Source organism: Catharus ustulatus, chromosome W, assembly GCF_009819885.2.
Source record: "Catharus ustulatus isolate bCatUst1 chromosome W, bCatUst1.pri.v2, whole genome shotgun sequence".
NCBI classification, from domain to species: domain Eukaryota; kingdom Metazoa; phylum Chordata; class Aves; order Passeriformes; family Turdidae; genus Catharus; species Catharus ustulatus.
The window spans coordinates 7,160,568-7,186,534 of NC_046261.2; the positions used below are offsets into that span (position 1 = coordinate 7,160,568).

General features: G+C 44.0%; 1 protein-coding gene across 4 annotated transcripts in view; it reads left to right on the top strand.

Annotated features, from left to right (window-relative positions):
• Positions 1-4,229, top strand: part of LOC117005088 (nipped-B-like protein) — a 174,179-nt gene extending 169,950 nt beyond the window's left edge. For 3 of the 4 annotated variants that reach the window (XM_033076350.2, XM_033076347.1, XM_033076351.2), the window contains 4 exons: positions 143-438; positions 1,713-1,887; positions 2,529-2,714; positions 3,276-4,229. In XM_033076350.2, coding sequence (XP_032932241.1) covers positions 143-438; positions 1,713-1,887; positions 2,529-2,714; positions 3,276-3,641 — 1,023 coding nt within the window. In that variant the 3' untranslated portion in view covers positions 3,642-4,229. Of the gene's footprint in view, positions 1-142; positions 439-1,712; positions 1,888-2,528; positions 2,756-3,275 lie in introns of all 4 variants that reach the window. The other variant, XM_033076349.2, reaches the window with a different exon arrangement.
• Positions 4,230-25,967: the final 21,738 nt, after the last annotated feature.

Below are 25,967 nucleotides of genomic sequence, written 5' to 3' on the forward strand. Positions count from 1 at the left end.
GAATATCAAGTTATGAATTAATAATATTGTTCAGGGAATTTTTCCTGATTTAAGTCAATAATGATTTTTTTAAAGATTTAGAAATGTACATGATGCTACTTACCCTAATTTTGGAATGTGTGTTAACTTCTCTGTCTCACAGTCTATGGTGAAAGACAAAAAAAAGGGAAGAAAGCCTTCATCAGACGAGGAGACTGAGAATGACAGTAACAGTGGTAGTGAGAGCAAAAGTGAGGAGGAAGCTTCTAAGCCTCGGAGGTTACGGAAACGAGTAAACTCTGATTCAGATTCTGATGAAGAAAATGATATAAATGCCGTGATGAAATGTTTACCAGAAAATTCAGCTCCTTTAATTGAATTTGCAAATGTCTCCCAAGGCATATTACTACTTTTGATGCTGAAACAGCATTTAAAGAACCTCTGTGGATTCTCTGATAGGTAAGGATATTTAGACAATAGACCATCTTGTTATCTAGTGAGTTCTTTGTAAGGATTACAGTAAATTCACAAATACAAACCGCACTGAGTAAAAACCGCATCTCTGGGTGTTGGCAAACATTTCGGTTTTTGTCCATAAATAAACCGCACCCAAATATAAGCCGCTCTGTCATTCGCAGCGAGGACCCGCGTGCAATTAGTAACAGAACCGCGGGAGGGCGGGGTTTACTGGCTGAGCTAAGGCTGTGCAGGCTCGGCCCGCTAGGGGCTGCTGACGGGACCAGGTGGCCCAGCCCGACGCTGCTGCTCGACGCCGGCCGCCGCTGCCACTGGGCTCGGTCACCCCGGGTTGACGCTGCCCCACGGTGGCAGGCAGGGACGGAGCTTCCCCCGCTCCTACGGCAGCGGCGGCGGGCGGGGACGCAGCTTTCCCGCGCCCGTGGCGCCGGCGGCGGGCAGGGACAGAGTTTCCCCGCTCCTGCTGTGGCGGCGGCGGGCGGGGACAAAGCACCCCACCTCCTCTCCGAGCCGCGGCAATGGCGGCGCGCGCTTCCCCCCCCCTACCCGGGCCACAGCAATGGCGGCGCGGGCTTCCCCCCCCCTCCCCGGGCTGCGGCAATGGCTGCACGGGCTCCCCCCCCCTCCCCGGGCCACGGCAATGGCGGCGTGGGCTTCCCCCCCCCTCCCCGGGCCGCGCCAATGGCGGCGCGGGGCCCCCCTGTCTCTCCCCTGGGCTGCGGCAGAGGAGGAAAGAGAGCTCTCCCGCCTCTCTCCCCGCCCCCCGTGCTGCCTGCAGGGAGCCAGGGCAACAGAGTAACACTGTAACAATCGCGGAGTGCCGGCTTTTACTGGCAGGTGCTTGACTCGGCGCCCTGACTGGCACTTCTGAGGTTGTAAATGTCAGAAAATTATTCACATATTAACCGCCCCCGAGTATTAGCCGCACTTCCGGGTTTCCACCAAAATTTTTGTCAAATTGCTGCGGCTTGTATTCGTGAAATTACTGTAAGTTTCGAAGAAGTTGGAGGGGGGTGTTTAGTTGATTGTTAATAATTTCAATAGATTTGTATAAGAGAAAAACATAAATAGAATAGGTTGAATGTAATGAAACTGGCTTAGAAAAAGTAATGATTTCATTTCTTACCAGGATGTCTATTATATACAGAATGGTTAAAATATAACTACTTATATTGAATATTTTTGAAAGCTTTTCCTTGAAATTGTTTTGGACTTTCCTTAAAAGCTCTTTCTTCCCTTTTGTTCTCTTTAAACAGTAAAATTCAGAAATATTCTCCATCTGAATCTGCAAAAGTGTATGATAAAGCTATAAACAGGAAGACAGGAGTGCATTTCCATCCAAAACAAACTCTGGATTTTCTGCGGAGTGATATGGCTAATTCTAAGATCACTGAAGAAGTGAAGAGGAGTATAGTAAAACAGTACTTAGATGTAAGTAACGTTGCTTTGCAGAAAATCTGAAATCCTTTCAAACTAGGTAACAGTGTAAACTTTAAAGTAGATACTGATGTATCGGATGAACATTTCAGAATGTTGTTTCTGGTAATCTTTTGTGATTGATATATTATAATTCAATTTCCTTTCAGGATGTTTAGGAGTATTAACTTTCAAAGTATTCTAATAAATTTAAACACAATAAAAATTATTTTCAACTGAAGGATATTCATCTTTGCAGAGTATTTTCTAATTTCTGGTATCCATCTTGTATAACTCTACTATATAACTTGTTCGCTTTATCCCTGAATATTTCTGTCATAGGAACAGAGACTAGGTCTCATGTATTTACCCTTTTTTTTCTTTTATTCTTTTCCAATTCTTTAAAATATTAACTAGAGTAAACTTGCAATTTTGGAAACACAGGAAGAAAGCTTTTACATATCTACTAGAAAATAAAAGTTAAATGTTTGTAGAATAAAACACAAACTGTTGAAGTTTGAAGTTTTCTGCCATTTGTTTTATACTGTTTCCTTACCTTTTCATTTGTTTTTTTTATTTTAAGTAGAATGATATGAATGTCTGTTGTTAAAGTTTGAATGTAAACTGATCTGGTTTTTGGGGGGTTTATTTATTAGTTCAAGCTCCTTATGGAACATTTGGATCCTGATGAAGAGGAAGAAGATGGAGAGGTGTCAGCTAGCACAAATGCTCGGAACAAAGCAATTACCTCACTTCTTGGAGGAGGCAGCCCTAAAAACAATGCAGCTGAGACAGAGGACGATGAAAGTGATGGGGAGGATAGAGGAGGAGGCACTTCAGGGGTGAGGCGGAGGAGGAGTCAACGTATTTCACAGCGTATTACGTAAAATTATTTTTATGTGATTATAAATGTTAGTCTATTATATTAAATGTACACCAAGTAATGTAATCAACATGAAAGAAAGCATTTTGTAGATAGAGATTCTCTACTTAACCATTTATACAACTTTTGTAGAAAGTTTAACAGAAAAGACAATAAAAAAACACAAACTAGAAAATGAGATTTATCCCATATAAAAATTTATTAATTTTCCTTTGGAATGTACTGTGTGTTATCCTTTTTATTGTTGCCAAGTTTTTATGTAGCTTTATGATTCGTGTGTATATATAATTTTATATATCAATAAGAGATAAAGACACGGGTACAAATTAAGAGTATGTGGTTTTACAAGGATATGTTAACCCCTTGGCGCTGGCGGTCGCGGTGCGTCTCATTGCCGGCAATGGAATGTGTGCCGGGGAATCCCAACTCCCGGCGTCAAGGGATTAAAAACAATAAAAGCAATAATTTCACTAAAGTTCTTTTGTGTAACACTTGGTCTTTTTTCCCCCCAATGTTTTAGTCATTGAGAAGGTCAAAACGAAATTCAGACTCTACAGAGTTGGCAGCACAGATGAATGAAAGTGTTGATGTCATGGATGTCATCGCTATTTGCTGTCCAAAGTACAAAGACCGACCACAAATTGCAAGAGTAGTACAGAAAACCAGCAATGGCTTCAGTGTTCAGTGGATGGCAGGCTCCTACAGTGGCTCCTGGACTGAGGCTAAGCGCCGTGATGGTCGCAAACTGGTGCCTTGGGTAGACACTATTAAAGAGTCAGACATTATTTACAAAAAAATTGCTCTAACGAGTGCTAATAAGCTGACTAATAAAGTTGTTCAAAATTTACGATCGCTGTATGCTGCCAAGGATGGAACTTCCAGCTAATGAATTTGTACACACAGCCAAATTTACAGGAAGTGAAATAATAGAAAAACTTGAGATATCAACTTTCTGGCAAAAAAACAAAAAAAACAAAAAAAACAGTTAAATGAAGAGTAAGAATGGAACCTGGGACGCAGGAAAAAGAAGGAAATATTTGGTAAACATTTATGTGGGAGCTTCCTTCGCTGTTGTGCAGCAGAAACTTCTCAGTTCATTTTTACTCCCACTGTATTATAGTTAAAAAAATTGTTTATACCTTGAAAAAAATCTTTCTGTTAAAAAAAATAAACAAGTGAATGTTGGAAATTAGTATGTTAATGTTCTTAATAAAGTGTTCTTGGAGTTTAACCTAGCAGCGGATGGCTTTCTTTAGCGTAGCCCAGTTTCCAGGGAAGCATTTTTTTTACAGGCTGTAAAGTGGCAGAATCTCCCGGCTATATAATTTTTTCTGTTGGAAAAAAAAAAAAAACCCAAAAACACATGCAGTATCTATGACCTATCTGCAGGAGGAGTTTTTGTAAATGTAGATTTTGATGTATTAGGTCACCCTGAAATAATACAAGAAAAGGGATCCCCAGCAAATCTGGTGGAATGAATACTGCAATAAATTTTTTTACTTCTCTTTGTTACTTGTCTGTTTCCATTTGAATTTCTTATTGTAAAGATCTGTTTAAATCCATTTATATTCTTTTGCATTCTTTTTTGTAAAATTTACTATATTAGCGGTTTTCAAAACAAGACATAAAATATTGTTTATACAGTTTTATAGGCTTTCCGAATAACTGATATCTTTTTATTTTTATCCCTTAAAGGGTGTAAACACAACTCCAGGGGTTTATTGTATCCTGCAGTATTTAGTATCGACTATATGATTTAGCACTGTGCCAAACACATTTTCAAGTCTACATTTTGATATAAAAAGAAAATACAGTTTATTCTTTGTATGCTTCAATTTCTTTCTAATGCTGTCCAAATGGTAATTTATGATAGTTTAAATTTGGGGAAAGCTGAATGACTATTTTCCTTGGGCTAACTGGCCATGTACGCATTTCTCTAGGTTACTATAGAGAGGCTTGTGTCAAGAGGAGCTCGCTACCAGTATCTGAGGAGTGAATGGGTGTATGAGTCTGGGCAATTATGCTACATTCCTTCACAAATTAATTTTTTTTAAACGTGTTTGTATATTAGCTTATTTTTTTTACTAATTGAAAGATGTTTTCACATTTTGTAAATTGAAAAAGTACTATTGAAAGCTTTCAGAAGCATTTGTTTTGACTATGTTGCCACAAGCCTTTCAAAAGCAGTTTGCCTTTCCAGAGAGTAGCAAAACCAGCAGATTTGCAAACAGAAAAAAGTCTAAAACTACTGGACTTTTTAGGGACATATAAATCCTGCTGTGTTTTCAAACATGTTTATCTAAAACAGTTGTTCCTTATTAAGTAAATCTCTCATGTTTATTTTCTGTTATGAATTTAATTTGCAGTAGGAGGCTGTTTTTATGAAACTAGCTTGTGGAATTCTAATACACTATTCAATTTGTGAGGAATAGTATCAGTATTCCAAAATATTCTCATGTACAAAAAAAAGCATTAAACAGAATTGATTAATAACTCCTCAGAATCTAGTTAGTAATTGTTCCCATGGGAAATGCCTTTTTACTGTTTCACCACTGCAATTTTTCTGAACAGAAATATTTTCTCACCTTTTTGTTTTCACAGTTAATGGTGTTTTCTTCACCGTGCAAAAAACCACATCTTATGCTAAGATGGGTGTTGTTAAAGTAGGGAGAAGCAGAAAAAGCAGAAGGACATTTTTGTATCAAATGATGAAATACTGTATTTCTCAGGGCCAGGAGCAGCTTTTATAGTGAGAGTTTCATACTTTGAGAATATGTTGTCTGATATGTCACATTACTAGTAGAAAGAGTTCAAAATACTTCACAAGGAAACTACTGAATTATTAAGAAAAAGAATTTCAAACAGATGCAGTCTAAAATGAAGTTGTCACTAGTATGTTAGACATTTCTGATGCTATTTATATTACAGAATCTTATTTTTAAAAGATAATACAAATGTTTCCTTGTTCATAAACAATTTGTTTCCTGGTCATGTGACTTTCCCAATAGCAAAGAGTGGCTTTTTATTTCAAATATTTTGGTATTATTAGGATAAAATTATCAGAAATAAATTATAATATAAACAATAGAAACCTGAAGCCTAAAGCTGTCAGTTGAGAGGATTTGGACCATTACTATATTGTGTAACATGTCAAAGGGCATACATGCTCCTTGATAGTATCTGTTAGCTATACTAAATAACATAAACTTATAAAATTAATTATAGACTATTTAATAAGATTTTCACTAGTTAAGAGTTGAATTTTCCCCTTCTCTACTACCCAGAGTAATATCTAGCTTTGTTTTGCCTATCACAAGCATTCAGATTACTTGCTGGGGAAAAAAAAAAAGTAGCAGAGTTCATTTTTGAGAAACAAATTCCTGTTAACTATGAATAACATGAGCTGATTATTTTCAGAGATTTGAAATAGCCCAAGGCTGCAGCTGTAATTTATGCAGTGCTGAGTCTCTGAGTAGCAGTCATGGGTTTTACCAACATGAACCCTCTATTGACAACAGCACATACCAAGATTAGGGGTTTTTTAACGTTAAAAAAAAGTTTTTTAAAAAAGTACTGCATTGCAGTAAATGACACAACAACATTTTACCCCTTTGTGTTACCTAACCTTATAATATTTTTATCACTGTATGGCTATAGATTTTTACATACATAACTATAATGATTATTGGGTTTTTTGTCTTTGAGTACAAGTTCTGCACATGGAAACTTGTTGCAATAGTTTACTTAACAAAGGGATATTTTCAAGCTTTTAGAATTAATGCTAACCATATTGTACTCTTTAAGAAAAGACAGAAAATTCCACAATCTAAATAAATAACAATTACCTTAAATCTTCCACTTCAGTTCTGTAAAATTTCAGAATAATTATTATTTTCATTATCTGCAGCTATAAAAAAATCACATTTTTAAATGACAAAACTTTAATTACAAATAAGTATTTTTCTAAATGATTCATTATGCCCTTCTGTATTTTTTTTAAGTTCTCTATTGCTTATATTAACAGCTCCCAACATGTATAAAGGTAGACATGGACAATATTTCGCATAAATATTTTTGTGAGGTGTGGCCATTAAAAAGATATTTAAAATTTAAATCAAACTGGAGCCTTTGTTTTGCTGGTGTGTCACCAGTGAGAATATTGTCACTGAAATAATTGGATTGGGCTAAACATTAGCTCTAACACAAAGTACCTTTTAAGACTGAAATAGTTCTTAAATGTATTTGTGGCTCATGGCAAAAAAGAAATTGTGATTGGGTCTGACTCATCTGGTGCTAAACAGAAGGATGTTCTGCCTAAATGCAGGTGTTAAAGCTCTACTGTAATGAATGGATCCGTTCAATAGATCCTTACTGTAAAGATAAAACATTTTAACTCTGAACCACAGACAGATATTAATGAACTCAAACGCCTAATGCTCTTGTTATGTGCCCAGCACTCCGAAGTCTCATGTGATAGATAGAAATAGCAAGAACCCAAGGCAGAAATTGTCTTCCACTCAGTGAAGAGCCACACTGTCATGGTTTAACTACAGTAATTTCACGAATACAAGCCGCACCAATTTGACCAAAATTTTGGTGGAAACCCGGAAGTGCGGCTAATATTCCGGGGCGGCTAATACATTAACAAAATTCTAAAAGCTGCCAACACGGAAGTGAGAGCCCGCGGCAGCCCCAAGCCAAGCTGGAGCCCGGCCGGCCCCGGCAGAGGTGGGAAAGCCTGGCAGAGGCGGGGCCAGCAGTGTGGGGGGCGGGCGGCAGAGCCTGAGCCAGCAGGGCGGGGCAGGGGGGCGGCAGAGCCGGGTCAGTAGGGCGGGGGAACCTGGGAGAACTGGGGCTAGCAGTGCAGGGGAGCATGGCAGAAGCAGGAAGGCCGGCGGGTGGGGCTGCCTGGCAGCAGGGGAAGCCCAGCAGAATCGGGGCCAGCAGCATGGGGGAGCCCGGCGGTGCGGGGGCCTGCAGTGCCGACCTGGGCGAGGAAACGCGGCGGCGGTGCAGACGGGAGGGGGCGGCCGGCGAGCCCGGCGGCGGCGGCGGCAGCCAACCGGCAGGGCTAGGGAACGTGGCGCGGCGCGGCCGGCGAGCCGGGCAGCGGCGGGCAGGGCTAGGGAACACGGTGCGGCGCGGCCGGCGAGCCGGGCGGCGGCAGCCCGCCGGCAGGGCTAGGGAACGCGACGCGGCGCGGCCGGCGAGCCGGGCGGCGGCGGGCAGGGCTAGGGAACGCGGCGCGGCGCGGCTGGCGAGCCGGGCGGCGGCGGCGGCAGCCCGCCGGCAGGGCTAGGGAACGCGGCAGCGGGGCGGTGCTGACGGGAGAGGGGGGCCAGCGAGCCCGGCGGCGGCAGCACCACCTGGCCAGCCCCGCCGAGCCGTGGCGCTGAGCTGGGCTACCCGGCCCCGTCGGCAACCATGAGCGGGCCGAGCCTTCCTGGCCCCACCCCGAGCCAGTAAACCCCGCTATGCCGCGATCCTGTTACTAATTGGTCAATTTGTGAAAGCTGCGCACGGATTCTCGCGACGAACGAAAGTGCGGCTAATATTCGGGGTGCGGCTTATCTATTGACAAAGACAGCAACATTGTCGAGGCACCGGAAGTGCGGCTTATAATCCGTGCGGCTTGTATTCGTGAAACTACTGTAAGCACCAAATGGATCCTCACTCACTCTCAAACACCATCACTCCAAATGTCTCCCCCTTTCTCCTTCTTCCCCCTACTTTATACACTAAGCATGATGTCACAGTCTGCAATATTCCTTTGGTTAGTTGGGGTCACCTGTCCCAGCTATTTCCCCTCCCAACCTCCCTTGCACTCCTAGTCTCTTCCCCAGTGTGGCTGTACAAGGAGCAGAAAAGGCCTTGGGTCTGTGTAAGTGCTGTTTAGCAATAATGAAAACATGTCTGAATTATCAACATCACAAATCCAAAAACAGAATGGTAAGTTTTTATTTCAGTGACTATCTTAAAAAATTGTTTTGACTTCAAAAGTTTTTCTCCATAACTATACTTAGTGAAGCTGTGTTGGGTCTCATACTTTTGTTTTGAAAAAAAAATATCCTAGTTCCTAAAAGCTAGAACAGGGATTTAACTGATTTCCACCTCCTCATGGAACTGACTATTAAACAGAATCCTACTTCTGTGTTATTAAGGTAACCTGTCTCTTGGAAGCTGTAGTTATGAGCACCAAACCATTTCACATGGCTTTGACTTCCAGGTTTGGATGTAAACCCCCTCCCCCGCTTTTTTTTTTTTTGTCAGTTCATTTTCAAAGCACTTGCTTTTTATCCTTCCCCCAAAATATCTTCTGCATTTTTTTTACCTTTCCCTTATTTACAGTATTCTACCCAATTTTAGAGGACTACAAAAATTGTTGGAAATAACCCAAGTCTGTGACTACAGATAGTTTTGAGAAACCATACAGGGAATCATCTGTTTCTTATTTTGACTTCATAAGTACAGAAGTACAGACTGAAGAATTATCCACTATTTCGACAACAGCCTTCTCTCTCTTTTACATGTTTATTTCTCTTGTAAGGATTTCTGCTAGTACAGAAATAATACAGAACCTGAATTGCACTTAAATGGCTAAAAACCAGAAATACACATGTAGAGAAGAAATTCAATGGATTTGTTCTTCCTGCTTAGATTAAATGTGCTCTTTGAGCACAGGCAAAGAAAGTGCAATTCCTTGAGAAAATCCATTTGTTTCATATTCATGAGAATTTTTTTTATTCTGAAGAGTTCTATGTGGAGATGGATTTTCAAATTCAACATCAGCCTTGAACATCTCCCATCTGATGCATCCCTGCAGTTCTGAACAGTAACCACTTCATCTACACAGAAAACAACAGGTCAGATTCATGTAATACTAAATTCTCCATGTTTTGGATGACTCATCTGGTTTTTTTATTTGCTGTCTGTTACAAAGGGAGAGGAGAGAACCTGGAGAAGTCCCTGCCTCTGCCCATGCCTCTGGCAGTAGACAGCAGCTTTATTGAGGTGGCCAGCACCCCAAAACCACTCTCACTCACAAGTTCTTAATAATGACCCATCAGACCTATTACAACATGAATTATTTATTGAATAGACCAAGGGAAACAGACATAAGACTTAGAGAGACTTACTACACAGGATAACACAAAAAGAACTACTAGTAGATACAGTGCACGATTTTAGAGGTTGTCCTGGTTTAGGGGACAGTATTGCCAGAAAAGAAAAAGGCGAGAGTTTTTTTTTTCTCAAAATGGAGTGTGAAAAATTCCTTCCTTCCCAGTTTACTATAATTTGGAAATTAAGGAACTTTTAGGCAAAAGGTATGGGTTTAGGAATAACAGTTCTTTACTGACATATCTACAAGATGAACAAGAACAACATCAACTATGAAAAGATTCGTGACAAAACAGAATGAAACTTAGTCTCAGTTCTTTTGTCCAGTCAGGCGCTCTTTTCTTCTACACGATCTTGGTGGAGCAGGGGCGGAGTGGCTTTTTTTCTCAGTTGCGGGAACTGCAGGAGCAGGCAGGCGGCAGCAGCAGGGGGGTCCCAGGTGGGAGAAGGGTGAAGGAAAAGAAACCTCCGCTCACCATTTGCGTCCTGGTTCTCAGTGCTGTTCTCAGAAGCAGGAAGCTGTAGTAGTGTCGGAGTGCAGGGCCTGCTCCCACTACGGAGAAAAAAAGAAGTTCTCTCCTCTTCGTTCAGCCATTGAGCATGAGTGGCTCTTCGAAAGGACAAAGCAACTTACAGCTATTCATCCCTACCTCCTCTTTTGTCTTGAGCAATTAGAAGCCCGGTCAGGTTACTTTGACATGCTAATGGGAAAAATTTTCTCTACTGAGGGAAAGAGTAAAAAACTCCCCCAACCCCCAACAGAGGTACGTTATGTTACAGCTAGTGAAGAAATAGTATAGATTAGAAGTCAATGTCACTGAATGATAGAGGTGTGCAGAGAATCTCCTTAATTTCTCTCAATCCCCTGGGGAAGTAACTTGATGTGAACATGTTCATCATCAACGAGAACTCTCTACACACTCAGAGAGTGTATGAGATTTCTGATTTCATGAAAATCACAGTGATCTTTTATAGTTGTAAAAGTGCTTGTGTTCTGCAGTCACTAATTTTAGTTTTTTCTTTCTCACCATTCAAGTCAGGATGTGTATTGCTGGATAAGGAGGTTCTCAGCCAAGATAATTCATCACATGACAAACCATTCCAGTCTGATTTTAGCCATATGTGGTGGGGAGATAAGGTCTTGCTGTATCAGGGGGTGAAAGATCCTGCCACACTGTCCAAAGGTACTGTTTGGAAATAAAAATGCACATAGGGATAGTTACACATTTTATAAAATTCTTAGATCCAACCAACTTGGAAGTAGATGAGAAAACTAAAAATTTTAACAAAAAAAAAATTTAGAATCATCACCATTTGTGATTATTTGATGTGAGAATGAAGCCCACTCCTCAGCTGAATTTTTAAAAATTTAATAAATGACAATAGGGGACAAAAATCAATAAAGCGAAAGTAACAACACTGGGTGCATAGCTGTAGCCAGAGGTACACTGGCTAACCATAGCAACTCTTCTTATATACCTTTTCTATTGCATCAATCAAATGCATATTCATTGTGACGGGCGGCGACCTCTTTTATGGTCAGAGATCACTCACCAGCACATTAAAGGTGGTCTGAGAGTTCTTGTCTTGCAGTCAGGGTGCAGCAGGGCATGAAAGAAGACTCGAAAGCTGATGTTCTGAGGTTTCCAAGGTTGTTTATTCTTTCTTATCTAAGGAATTTTCTTTTGACCTTACAGCGGTCCACTCTGCAACTCGTTCAAGGCTCTTCTCCTGCCCTCCTGGGCAGGACTTATCTTTTATACCTTAAATTACGTATACTTTATTTACAATTATTCACCAATAGTTTATACCCACTTTACACTGGGCAGTTTTCCCTTCACCAATCCCAAGTTGACATCCTGACCCAGAAGATGGATGCCATGAAGAAGAAGAAAGAATTTCTTACTACGCCACAAATCCTCCATCTTGTGTTCAGACCCCCTAATATAAACAATCTTTAAAACCTTACTTTCCTACCTTTTAATACACCAATTTACACTCTACTTATTTTTGTGACTCTGTAATTCTGTATATAAAGATGGTAATTTCTCCCAGGGACTTAGATCGAACTCACAGGGATTCTGGGCACCTTGCCAAGGCTTCTGAGCCCCTGTACAGACTCCAGGGAAGCCAGGGGAATGTCCTGGGTTCCCACAATTCATAAATGATAATACATATTCAAACATTTCTTCAAACTAATTTGCATGTTCCAGGAACTTTTTAGAATGGCCCTTCCTCTGACCCACCTTTTTAGAGCATGTGCAGTAATGTTGGATGTGGTTTTCAGGGTCATGTGTCACCTCCTCACAACAACCCCCTGTTCCGTGGTTTCTGCAGGTGACAGTTGTTGATAGTCAAAGTGTCAGTAGCAGGAGTCCTCATCACACCCATTCCTCAAATGTTATCCGACCATGCAGATGGTAAAGGTATTTCAGTCGTTGTAAGTTAACCACAAGTACTCTAAATCAACATCAGCTACTTTACAAATATGTCTGAGTTATTTAAATTATTGCCAGTTAACTACAAAAATAAAAACATTACAGTAATTTCACGACTATAAGTCGCACCCTTTTGACTAAAATTTTTCCCCAAACCCGGAAGTGCGCCTTATAGTCCGGTGCGCCTTATATGATCTACAAAGTTGAGACATTTGCCACTCTGGAAGTGATAGCCGCGAGGGGGGGCGGTGCCGCGGGAGCACCGAGTAGCGATGGGGGGGCAGCCGCGGGCAGCCCCAGGCACAGGGAGCAGCGCGGGCAGGAAGGCAGGGAGCGGCCCCAGGCAGCCCCAGGCACCGGGAGCAGCGTGGGCAGGAAGACAGGGGGGAACCCCAGGCAACCCCAGGCACCGGGAGCAGCGCGGGCAGGGAGGCGTTACTACTTCGTTACTTTGTTGTGCGCGGCGACCTGAGCCGAGGGACCACAGCTGATAGGGGCCGGCGGCGCCGCGGTGCCATGGCCAGCGGGGCCACAGCTGATAGAGGCTGGCGGGGCCGCAGTGCTGGGGGCAGCGGCGCCACAGCCCGATAGGGACTGGCAAGGCCACAGTGCTGAGGGCAGCAGGGTCACACCTGATAGGGGCAGGCGGGGCAGCGGTGCGCCGAGCCGAGCGAGGGACGGGAGGCAGGGTGACTGGGCTGCCGAGCCGAGCGAGGGACGGGAGGCAGGGCAGTGGTGCCGCCGAGCCGAGCGAGGGAAGGGCGGCAGGGCGGGTGCTCCGCCGAGCCGAGCGAGGGGTTGGAGGCAGGGCTGCTCCGCGGAGCCGCAAGGGGGAACAGCATGGTGCCACAATGGAGCCGCGAGGTGGAACGGCACGGCAGGACCCCTGATCCGAGCGAGGGACGGGCGGCAGGGCGGCAGGGCAGCCGCGCTGCCGAGTCGAGCAAGGGATGGGCGACACGGCAGGAGCGCTGAGCCGAGCGAGGGACAGGCAGCATGGCGGTGGCACCGAGCCCAGTGAGGGACAGGCGACATGGCAGGAGCACCGAACCGAGCGAGGGAACGGCACGGCAGCTCCGCGGAGCCGCGAGGGGGAACTCCACCGCAGCAGCATGGAGCCGCAAGGGGGAGGCGGCCCCTCGGCTGCGCCAAACCACGCCAACCGGCACCGGGGGGGGGCGGGAGTGCCAGGGCCCACTGCACAGGGAGGGCGCCTGGGGCTGCCTTTGAAAGCCTACGCCGATCTGTGAAAAATGTTTCCAAATTGAGCCCCTGCCATTAAACTCCACGATTGCAGGTTTCCGTTACTTTGTTGCGTGCAGCACGGATCTTCGCGGCAAAAAAAAAGGTGCGCCTTATAGTCTGGTGCGCCTTATCTGATCTACAAAATTGCGAAATGTGCCGGCTCCCGGGGGGTGCGCCTTATAGTCTGGTGCGCCTTATGGTCGTGAAATTACTGTAGTTATTATTTCACAGTTATAGCTACTTCTGAAAAAGTTAGCATTATATTATAATGTACAACACATAGCATCCATTTTAATATTTGCGGAAGCAAAACTATGTTTATCACAATCCCTCCTTTTTCATAAACCATATGGTTTGAGCAATAATTCTTGGTTATTTATTTTCACTATTTGCTCATTTTTTTCATAAATCAATTTTGCCTTTTCAAAGAAGTCTTCCATATTGTTTAGTTTCTTTAACACCATTATCTTTTGTGCAGTTCCAGATCTAGCCAATTTTGTGTCCATAGGCATCACTATTACTTGCATACCTTGGACTACACTAGTGATTAGCCAAATACAACAGGGAATCAGGCAAGAAACAAATAGTAAACTAACTTTTGCACATAAAAGGAAGAAACCTAGCTTTTCCCACCATTTTATTCCCAATAAATTATCCCACCAGTTAGTTTTTAGCATTGATTCTCATTTTTGGATTGGTACATGGGCTATTTTTCTGATATCCTTGACTATATCCCCATTATCACCTATTTTCAAACAACAATCAGCTGTATTAAAGTTTCCACAGTGTGGAGAGTTAGGGATATGCGTGCGGAAGATATCGGGCTGTACGGTCAGTCAGGACACTCCCCCCCTGCAGTCAGACCTTTGCCCCGTACCTGGCCGCAGAAGTGACACTGACTGCCCAAGCTATAAAAACCCTTGTGACCCCTCAATAAACGCCATTTACTGTCCACCACGTTGGTGTCAGGAGCTTATGGACCGAGTGGCCCGGGGTTAGGGTCACCATGCCGGGCCTGAACCAGGTCGCCACGCCTTGAGAAGGCGACATCTGGTGCCGAAACCCGGGAGAAATTACGCCCGGGATTCAGGGTTCGCCTGGACGAGGAGCCGGCGGCCGCACAGCTGGTCCTACTGCGGCGGGGGAGACGTCCCTGCACCAACGAAGAGCATGGACGCTATCGCAAAGGTCGTAAGTCAAATTCATACACAGTATGGTATTCGGTGTCAGCTTAAAGATTTTATTCTCGCAGTGCCGAGATTGATTAAGCTGGGAGCTATAGAAAGCCCGGTAGACATTCTCCATCCGGAGATATGGGATAAATGCACGAGGGCTCTGGCTGAGGAAACCATGTCCTCAGGCTCAGGGAAGGCCCTGAAATCGTGGGGCAGAGTTATCCAGGCTCTGCAAAAAACTCGGCAGGAGCAGGAGACCTGGAAAGCCGCGCGGACTTGTTTATTAGCCACGCTGCAGTTGGGGATCGGGGCCGCGACGCAAACCGCGGAGGACTTAGACCCGGTCGGGCGCGGGGACGCGCGGACTCCAGGACCCCCTTCGCCACCCCCGGGACAGGACTCACCACTATCGGAGGGGGGGGAACACGCGCGGACATTTTGGCAGGGGCTCGCGAAAGAAGCGCGGAATGCTGCTATAATATCACAGCCCGAAGCGGCTGCAAAACTGCGGCGGCCGCACATGTTCGAAAATGGCGCCGGACCGCATGGCTGTGATGTAGAGGGCGGAAATGCAGGAGGCTCGCCAAACAATGCAGGCGCGGGCAAGCAGGGAGGCGGGGAAACTCCCGGAAAGAGACTTAAAACCATTCAAAGTGCTCAGTTTAAATCATGTCCTTATAAGACAAGAACCTCCCCCGGCAGCAGGCGGGGCGTGCCCAGGGGGAAGGAGTGGTACAATCCTAAGAGGAAGAGGGGCGGGGGGGGGGGGCCGAGGAAAAGGCTCTGAAGCCCGGAAACACCCAGCCAGTCAACTTCCGGCTCCGAGTCGAGCTCCAGCCGGACGGCGCTCCCGACCTCAGCACAGCCTCTGCCGAGCGTACTGTCGGCAGAGAAAGAAGGCGTCTTTCTGCCCCAGACCGCCATGGAAGCCTCTGCCCACGGCTGCCCACAGCCGCCCACAGCCGCCTGGAGAGGGACAGCCACGAAGACGCCGCTGTGAAAGCGCCCAGAAGCACCTTGGGAAGCCACCGGAACCAGGAAGTGAGAATCTCGGAGCTCCGAGAACTCCTAGCTACGACTCTACGGCAATTGTTTCTTTGTGTCAAAAGCCAAACGTCCGATTTCAGAAGGCAACAGCACAGAAGGACGTTCAAAGCATCCAAGAACACAAACTAAGCTGCTGATACTGATGCGCGGAAAGCACTCTATAACTCACAGAAATAAGTTATAAGAGTAGGTATGTATTTATTCAGCGCTAGGTGCATGGGGGATCGCTCCTCCAAAAGCATGCACACCTTTGGCGACCTGCGCCTCGCCTTTTATTCTCTACAAACTAGGAATATACAATTCGCCTAATACATATTCATTGCCTATCCCCGCTTCATATGGAAATTAGTTTCACGCCTCTTTGCGACTGCGCATTGTTCCTTTTTGGGTCGCTCTGGTGGTCTTCGAGGGTCTTAGATGAAGTAAGGAGTCTTCCTCCCAGTTTGAACTTTTCACCTTGTATTCCTGCGCATGCTCTCTTCTTAGTCCTTTGGTCAATTTCCGGACTTCAGTATCAGTTTTCTCTTCCCAGGGACCCCCTCATCCTGTGGGTCTTTGTTCTTCTATTTTAATCTGCCAACTTCATCCTGCAGCTTGGCTACTCTTCCTGTTTTGCAAGCACCATAAATTATAGCTGACGCTATAGTTTCGTCAGTCCCCTTTTCAATCAAAATCTTTCTAAATATTTAATTCTTAAATCTGAATTTCTCTATTTCAATACTACGTAGCCAAAAGTAACTCCAGCTCTATCTGACTCAGCGTCCACGGAGACAGGAAAATTTCTCCCCGGGGAATAAACCCAATCACACGAAAAACCACCATCTCAAGCAAGATGTGAGACTCAAACACCTACACAAATTAGAATGCAGAAAAAACCCTTAATAAACATCCACCCAGTTAAAATAAAAACCAGAAAAATTAAAGACATTAATCCAAGCGATGTTTGCCCTCAAGAAAGTTCGACAGCTACTTTACCCATCTCAAAACTAAATTTGTCAAAGCCTATATATTTTGCAAACCTTACTAAGTTAATATTTGTCTTGTTAACTCGTTCTCTTGCAGTTGCAAAAAACATGTTTTAGCAATGCAGCAAATACATGTTAATGTCTTTCAAGTGTATGTTGAAGTTGGCACCACAATGTTTGTTACTGTTGTTTGTATACATTGCACTAGCATTATATGTTATTAACCATCCAGAAAAACTTTAAGATATTACTTTCTTTAACATTATAAGTTTAGTGAATAGAAATTATGCAAATTGGTTTAGTGAAAAATATTTCACGGTCAAATTAAACTTGCATAGTTTTCTACCACTTATTAAAATTGAGTAAAAGTTTAATCTAAAAATATAATAGAAAAATATTTTGCCTAGTCTAATGTTTCAGCCCTGGCCAGGTTGGAATATTAGCTAAGCAAAAGAATGTTTACTATCAAAACCCTCTCAGTCTATTTCAATTGTGACCAGGTTGGAATTGACTGACAAAGGGAGAAAATTGTAACATTCAAATATTTCTGAGTTAAAATTGAAATCAAGTAATTTGGACTGGTTGATTTAGCCTTGCAAAAGCTAAAACCTTTTCCTTTGAGATAAACATGAAGAATCTTATCCGGAAAAGATTCTCCTAAGTTATCATGTAAAAGGAAAATTCTTGAACAATATTAAACACTAAAATTGAATTGTAAAATATCAACAATTATAATTTTCGCCAAGCTAAGGTAATTCAAAGCAAAAATGAACTAAGAGAATGAGAACAAGGTCAGAGACTAGTGCTCACGGGGCGAGGGTATGCAGTGGTCACTCAAATCCATCAAACCAGACCCTCAAAGTAAAACTAACGAGAGTTGTGAGATTCTATTTGCAGGACCAGATCATCAGATGCCCCTGCAACCCACGCACCCCACTACCTGAAGAGAGGGAGAAACCATCAAGCAGCCTGGCACCGCCCAAGATGCCAGTGAACCCGAAGAGAAAAGAAGCTCAACCGGGACGGTTTGAGTCAGGGTTCAACTGGTCCCCATGGCTCACCACCCTAATTTCTTCCCTAATAGGCCCACTCACCATAATCTTACTAACACTAACCTTCGGGCCTTGCATATTAAACAAATTGGTGCTATTCATTAAAAAGCGTTTAGAAGCGGTTAACATTATGTTTGTCGAACGCCGACAACTACTTTGAGGCGTTCCTGTTACTAACACACTTACAATTTTATATACTAATTTTACTAACCTATGAAATTTTGTAACGTCTACATTTTATAATTTTATACAATTTTTACTAATCATGAGGGAGGGGAGAAATGTGGAGAGTTAGGGATATACGTGCAGAAGATATCGGGCTGTACGGTCAGTCAGGACACCCTCCCCCTGCAGTCAGACCTTTGCCCCGTACCTGGCTGCACCTAGCCAGACGTAAGCAGAAGGAAGTGACACTGACTGCCCAAGCTATAAAAACCCTTGTGACCCCTCAATAAACGCCATTTGCTGTCCACCACGTTGGTGTCAGGAGCTTATGGACCGAGTGGTCCGGGGTTAGGGTCACCGTGCCGGGCCTGAACCAGGTCGCCACGCCTTGAGAAGGCGACACCACAGACACCTCCTTCTTTGGCTAATAAGTAGTCTAAAGCCAACCTATTTTGACACACTGCAGCTCCTGTTTGTCCTTGTTGATTTGCTATTAATTCCAGTGCCATGGTAATTTTGTTAGTTATTATTTCTACAACTGCTTGCAGTCTTATGATTTAGCGTGTAAATTTGGGTTCAGTATCCCTAACTCCCATCTTGTGCCCATATGGTTGACCCATATACTTCCAGTATGCATTCAGGGGACCATTCTTCTTCTCCCCATTTTTGAAATCCTCTGATCAATTCCCTTTTATTTCTGTTGAAGTCTTCATAAATTGGTAGTCCTAGTTCATCCCCATCTTGTCCTGGCAAAAGGAAAAATACTGGTGTTGGTTTAGGGCAAATTTGCGAGAAAACTTCCAAAGGGCCCTCCCCCAGAAGCAAACCCAAGCAGCCCCTCTCCTAATCAGTTTGGGAAGAAATCTCCTCAGAGAGAAGTGGAAAAAACCTGTTTATTTAACAGGCAAAGCACTGCCCAGCACAAAAAAAATGAACAATGCCAAACAACAAAACTCGCCGCTCTGAAGAGATGACAAATTTAGAAAGTTTTTCTTGTGGGTGGCAACTCGGTTCAGTCTGTTATCAGCCCCTCTGGCGCTGGAAAATGCCGCTGCCCAGGCCAGGCCCCGGTGGGCCGCATGTGCAAGCTCCTGGTGCTCCCCTGGGTCCCCAGTCTAGAGCAGGTTTAAATAATTTTAGGAAAAAAAGAAAAAGAAACTGTCCAGGGAACTTTTCTGCTTCAGTTAGTCAAAAACTAAAAGCAAAGGAGCACTTTCTCCCGCTGTCCACCACAGTGACACAGTTCAGGAGACGAAGTGATGAAACTCCTATCTATGTTTTGAAAACAACTTCCTCAGACATTCTACCGCTTGTCCTTTCCCCCCCCTCCCCCTTCACTCTCAAATTCAGCCTTAAAGGTAGATTCTCGCTTACCCAGTACGTCTTCCCCCCATGACACACATTTTTAACTGAGTGTGGTCATAACACAGTCGATTTACTTGAAAGTAAGCCACAAACACTGATTTCTTTTTCCCCCCTACCCACACCGTGTGGTTACATTGCTTGCATGTGGGAATCGGCACTTGGTTTGCATCTCTCTTTTGTATATTGTGAACGAGTATCTCTGACTGCCTGTTCCCATATCTCACCTTGAGGTCATAGCATATTATTTTCCCATTTAATTTACACCTTGCATACTGAGTGCCATTAAAAGTACAATACCCGTTTTCTTCCCCATTGGTGCAGTCAACTGGGGCAGGATATGCTGGGACATTCGTTTTCCCCGGGACAATTCGTGAGCATTCCTTGCACTCATCACTGAGGTTCTGTTTCACAGGGTTTGTGGAATTCCTTGGGTACACACTAATTCGTTGGCACACAAGCATTTCATATAGCATCTCAAAAGGTGATAACCCCGTCTCAGAGTGAGGCATGGTTCTGATGTCTAATAACGTTAAGGGGAGGCATTTTGACCAGGACATTTTTGTTTTTATCATTAACTTTGATAATTGAACCTTTAATGTCTGATTCATTCTTTCAACTTGTTCTGACCTTTGGGGATGGCGCGGGATATGATATTCCCATCGAATTCCTAAGGCTTCTGTTAATTGTTTAATAATTTTTGAGGTGAAGTGCGTTCCTTGATCTGAGTCTACATAATTGATTATTCCATATCAGGGAATAATTTCTTCCAGAAGAAATTTTGATACTGTCTGGACTGTAGTCCTAGAGCTCAGAAAAGCCTCTACCCAATGGGTCAATTTGTCTACCAGTACCAACAAAAATTTATATCTTCTAACCTTTGGTAATTCGGTAAAGTCCACTTGGATCCTTTCAAATGGAAGGTATGCTATAGGGCGACTTTCCCAGACTGTCTGTCATGTTCTGGCCATATTAACCTTTTTGCAGACCAGGCATCCTTGTACCTTTTGTTTAACCAGTTCATAAATCCCTTTACACCCAAAAAATTTCAGAAATAGTTCTACCAGGGCTTGGGCTCCCCAGTGAGTTTGCAGGTGTAGTCTCCTTAGAATTTTTTTTGTATAGTCCTTAGATATTAGCTCCCTCCCGTCTGGTAATTTCTACTTACAGTAATTTCACGAATACAAGCCGCAGTAATTAGACAAAAATTTTGGTGGAAACCCAGAAGTGCGGCTAATATTTGGGTGCGGCTAATTTATGAACAAAAATGTGATATCTGCCCTTACCTAGTATCATACCAGTCCAGTCCCGAGCCGAAACAGTTTGAAATCCATGACTTCCCGTTGTTCCGACGATGAACCAATCAGAGAACAGCTTATTACCTGCCTGTGGATGGCGGCGTTACTGAGGGGCGGGGGTTGTTATCGGGGTGAGTTACCTCGGCGAGTTACCTCGGCAGTTTGATAAAAGTGTGTGATATTTCTCTGTACTTTTTAAAGTGTTTTCAGTCTTGTGCGGCTGCGGGGCTGGCTGGGCTCGCAGGGAGAGGGCTGGGGGAGCCTCTTGCCCCGCAGGGAGAGGGATGAAGCGGGTGATCAGCTCGCAGGGAGAGGGCTGGGGGAGCCGCTCAGCCCGCAGGGAGAGGGCTACATCGACCGCTCGCCCCGCGGGGCCGCGAGGGCTACAGCGGCCGCTCCTGTGCCAGCACGGAGATGTGGCTCCGCTCGGAGCTCAGCTGCCTGCCCGCGCGGCTGAGCGACTGTTTAAAGGCAACGCGGATCCATTGGGAATGCTCGCAAAATGACCACACTATTGTTCCTGTCTTTTTCGGCTTGTAAATAAAGGGTGTGTCTTTTTTCACTTGGAAACAATGTTTCCGAGGTCGGCAGTAAGCCAGTAAGCCCCAGCGATCCCGCGATTGTGTTACTAAATGACGACTTTGTGAAAGTTCGCGGCGAACTAAAGTGCGGCTAATATTCCGAGTGCGGCTTATTTATTGACAAAGACATCAATGTTGCCAACACACCAGATATGCGGCTTATACTCCGTGCGGCTTGTATTCGTGAATTTACTGTACTTTCTTTCAGTCTTCCCCCTATCTTTTTGTATTCTTTAATTTCTTTTTGGGAAGGACACGGGGGATATCCCTGAGTCTTGCCTTCTTCGAATTCCAGGGTACTTACCTTTAACAGTGCTGCACTTTTAGCTTCTTTGTCTCCTAAATTGTTTCTTCGAGTCCGGAACTGTATTCTTTCTTAGTGTCCTTTCACATGTACGATTGAAATCGCTTCCGGCTCCTTGATAGCTTCTAAGATTTGCTTTATTATTTCTCCATGAACTAGTCCTTGTCCTTGCGTATTAACTAATCCTCTCTCTTCCCAAATTTTCCCAACAATATGGACTACCCTAAATGCATACTTTGAATCTGTAAAGATCGTTCTTTTTTTTCCTTTTAATCTCTTTAATGCTCGCAATACTGCATACAATTCACATGCCTGAGCTGACCAACTCGCACTTAGGGGTCCTGATTCCACTACTTCCCCCGTCTTGCCATCTACAATTGCATATCCTGACTTCCTTTTTTCTTTTATCACTCTCGCTGACCCATCTGCAAACCATTTTTCTCCTCTCTCTAATTCCTCTTCTTCCAAGTTCGTTCTTATTTTTGTTTGCAATTCCATTACCTCAGTACACTCATGAGTAGGTCCCTCTGATGCTTTCCCATACAGAAATTGAGCTGGATTTAGTGCAGTGGTTGTTCGCAGTTCCAAATCATGTGAGTGTATTAGTATGGCCTCGTACTTCAAAAGCCTTGCATCTGTGAGCTATTTGTCTGCTTTTTGTTGTAATATGCTCCTCACGTTATGAGGGGTATATACTACCAGTGATGCCCCAAACCTTATTTTCTTTGCTTCTTCTACCAATAATGCTACTGCTACAATTGCTTGTAGGCAAGTTGACCATCCCCTGCTTACGGGGTCCAAAAAATTTGGTATGTACCCCACTAGTTTATTAGTTCTGGCCCAATCTTGTGTTAAAACTCCATGGGCACTGTGGCTACTAACATCTACGAATAACTGGAATGACCTTTTTACATCTGGAAGATTCAATACAGGAGCGGTCACAAGTGTTTCCTTTATTTCTTTGAATCCTTTCTCATCTTGTTCTGTCCATTTTAATCTATCAGTAGTGAGTTTTTTATATAGGAACTTTACCTTTTCACCATACCCTTCAATTCACTGTCTGCAATAACCCAAAAGTCCTAGTAGCTGCCTTATTTCCCTTTTTGTTCGTGGGGAGAGTAGAGTAACAATCCCTGCTACCCTTTCAGGGTCTAATTTCTTTTTCCCCTTTATTAACCAATGTCCCAAATATTTAACCTCAGGTTCAGTAAACTGTAGTTCTGATTTGGAAACCTTTAATCTTTTGTCTCCCAAGAAATTCAGTAATTCTATGGAACTGGCTCTTACGTCCTCTTCCTTTTGAACTGCTGCCAGTAGATCATCCACATATTGGAACAACTTGACTCCTGAGGGTGGAGTAAACTCTCTTAGTATTTTCTGCAAAGCTTGCCTAAACAAAACCAGTGACTCAGTATATCCCTGAGGGAGTACTGTCAACACTTCCGGATTTATTTCAGCTTAAGCCTTCTCAGACATTTTACACAAAGATATCACAGTTTTGGACTCCGTGTTATTATTTCTTTTGTTACTATATTAATTTGCATTCTCATAGTAGCCATCAAATATTTTCCCAGTAAATTACAATCACAATGAGAAATCAGAAACCCATGCTTTTCACCCCATCTCACACATTCAGCAAACTCTCATGGCCTTCCTCATATTACTTTTATTTTCTAGCAAAACTCACAAAATTTTTAAAACAGAATCCTAATCTTTTCAAGTACAATCTGCATTTCCCGGATATTCCTTTATCCTTGTTCTCCCTCTCTTTATCACATACTGTATACCAGAGCCAGTCCCTGTCTTGTCACAGTCTAAATGTAGCTTCTCCCCCACTGGTGCTCTCAGCGGGCACGGCCGGCAGCATCACAGGCAGCCAACCAGGGCATCCCGCAGCCTCACAGGGACCAGTGGCCACTGCCGCCCCTGCTTGGGGGTGGCAGGGTCAGGCACTGCCCGGTGCTGAGTCCCCGCAGCCCCCACAGACCCCCAGACCATGCTCCTGGACCCGCACCTCTGTGCCCAGTCCTGCTGCTCACTGCCTCACTCATATCTCTGCACACTCCCTTTTAACCAATTCTGTTTCAACACACAAACACTATCGGTCCACCTTCTGTTGTCGAGACCCCTTCTCGACTGTCCTTATTGCTCCCTTTGCCCTGGAAGTGGAGGATACAGGGGACCTGCAGCTGGCCCTGGGTCAGCTGGCAACACTGGAGGACAAGGTGGGGGAAGGTGCTGAAAAACATCCCAGTCTTTACCATTTTCCTCTTCCTCACATAGATTTCTCCTGTTGCATGTCTAACTCATATTAATCCACCTTCCTCTCAATCCATCCTTTCCAATTCTTCTCTAAATACCTCCACAGAATTCGGCACAAACAAATTTTATCTGTTCCATAACATGACCATATAAGCCCCTTTGCCAACTTATACTTTGGCCACACAAAATAAGAGTATTTTACCATCATTTCCATAGTTACCTCTGGGTGAATCTGAGGTTGATGGTTTGGCATGGGTTTCACATTATCTTGGACCTGCTCCTGCCTTTGTGCTTCCCTCACAGCTGCTACCAACACTTTTGCCTGTGCTTTCTGCTGCTCTTCTCTCCTCATATAAACTTGCTGTGCTTCTCTAAGCAAGTCCTGTAACTTTTTCTCCTGCTATCCTTCTGTACCAAAGATGGCCCAAACTAGATGTTCCCTTATTTCCTTATGTCCCCATACTTCTATGCGATAGTGAATTATTTTCTCCTTGGACCACCTTCTCTTGTCAGGACATTCCTCCCAATGTTCTAACACCCATCCCAACGGGCTGTTTCTTGGGATTTCAGGCAAATTGCCCCCTCGTGCCTTTACGGGCTTCTCCGGGGCTTTCCCCCAAATTTTACTCTTCCTCTGTCCCATCTTTTTATTATTTATCTTTTTAAAGTACAACAAGCCACTCTTGTATATTTCCTTACCATGATTTTAGGCCGGGATCCTCCAACAGATCTTTTCTAAGTCTGAGCGATACCGTACTTGAGTCTAATTTTTCTTCGAATTTACCAGTCTACTCACCTCACAGTGAACCAGTCCGTGGGTTTTTTGAAAGGTAATGAGCTCTCTTTTCCCTTCCCTGGACTTACCCAGTCCTGGATCCAAAAGGTTTACCAGTTCCCAATTGCCAGGGAACGTACCCTCCCTTTTGATCCTCCCTGTGACCGACCCCCAAAACTTCCCGAGTTTTAGGCTTTACATGCGAGAAAGAGTTCTACCACATTACGTTCAGTTCCCCTGTGACCGACCACATCCCTCGTGGGATAGTGGAACTGTGATTCTTGGGGTCCACACTCGCTCCGTGATCAGATCACGTCTCACACACGCACTCGATCACCCCTCACTCAACTACGCGATACTTATAGTTCCTTTTCCTGGGTGGGTTCTCCATGCACGTAGAGTTTTATGAGCGAAAAAATTTTCGCTGCAATTATCTGAGAGCTCTGGGCCTGTCTTATCCCCTTTTTGATTGTGGCTCCGGCTTTCAGCTCGAGATCCTGATTGGTTCCCAGAAATTCCCCAATTTTGTCAGGCCACTGAAATCAGCGAGGTGCCTCCTGAGAGGAGGGAGGGGCCTTCCTGGATCCCCAAATCAGGATCACATCGGGCTCACCAAGATTGTTATAGGTAAGAAACGAATCAAGCCGAATTAAGAATGATTAAAGAAACAATTTTTATTTCGTGACCGAAATACGGTCCTTGATAACCACAATCAAAAAGGACAGCACCGAGCCCGGGGTCGGCGCTGGGTAAACACACACACTGATCCGAGCTCTATCGCTTCAGATCCCCTTGTGTTCATGAATGCTGTCTTGGTCAGTCCTGGTTTTATACAGTTTTTCTATCTTGGAGCAAAGGTTCTCCTTTCCTGTTGTGGTTTCACATATTCATGTAGCTTCCTTTCTCTGCAGTGGACTGGACAAATCCATTTCTGGGCAGCGATGAATTTTGATGCGTGCCGATTTTGGTTTACGGGAACTAGATATTGAGATGTAGTTTTCTTGAAGACCCTGGTTATCTTGTTTCACGATACTTATCGAGTGCTCATCGCTTGAGTGTTTCCTGGACTGCCTCAGTAACAAACCACCTCCATTTGGAGCCAATTCTATTAACTTGCTAATCCCAGTTTTGTCAGCAGTTGCAGCGTTGGAATTCTGTGAGGAAATCCTTCCTCCTCACTGTGGTTAATGCTCTAAAGTTTCTTTATTAATTTATTTATACGAACACGATTTATCTTACATAAATCATGCATTAACACAAATTACTTTACAACATATATCACAGACTTAATCTTTTCAGGGGTATAATGCTTCTAAAATATTTGTTTTTTCATGTTTAGGATGGTGTTTCAGGCAGTGTTGTGAGGCACAGGGTAGGTTTTTAACTATCCACTGGTGGTTTTTACTGCTATGAGTATATAGCGC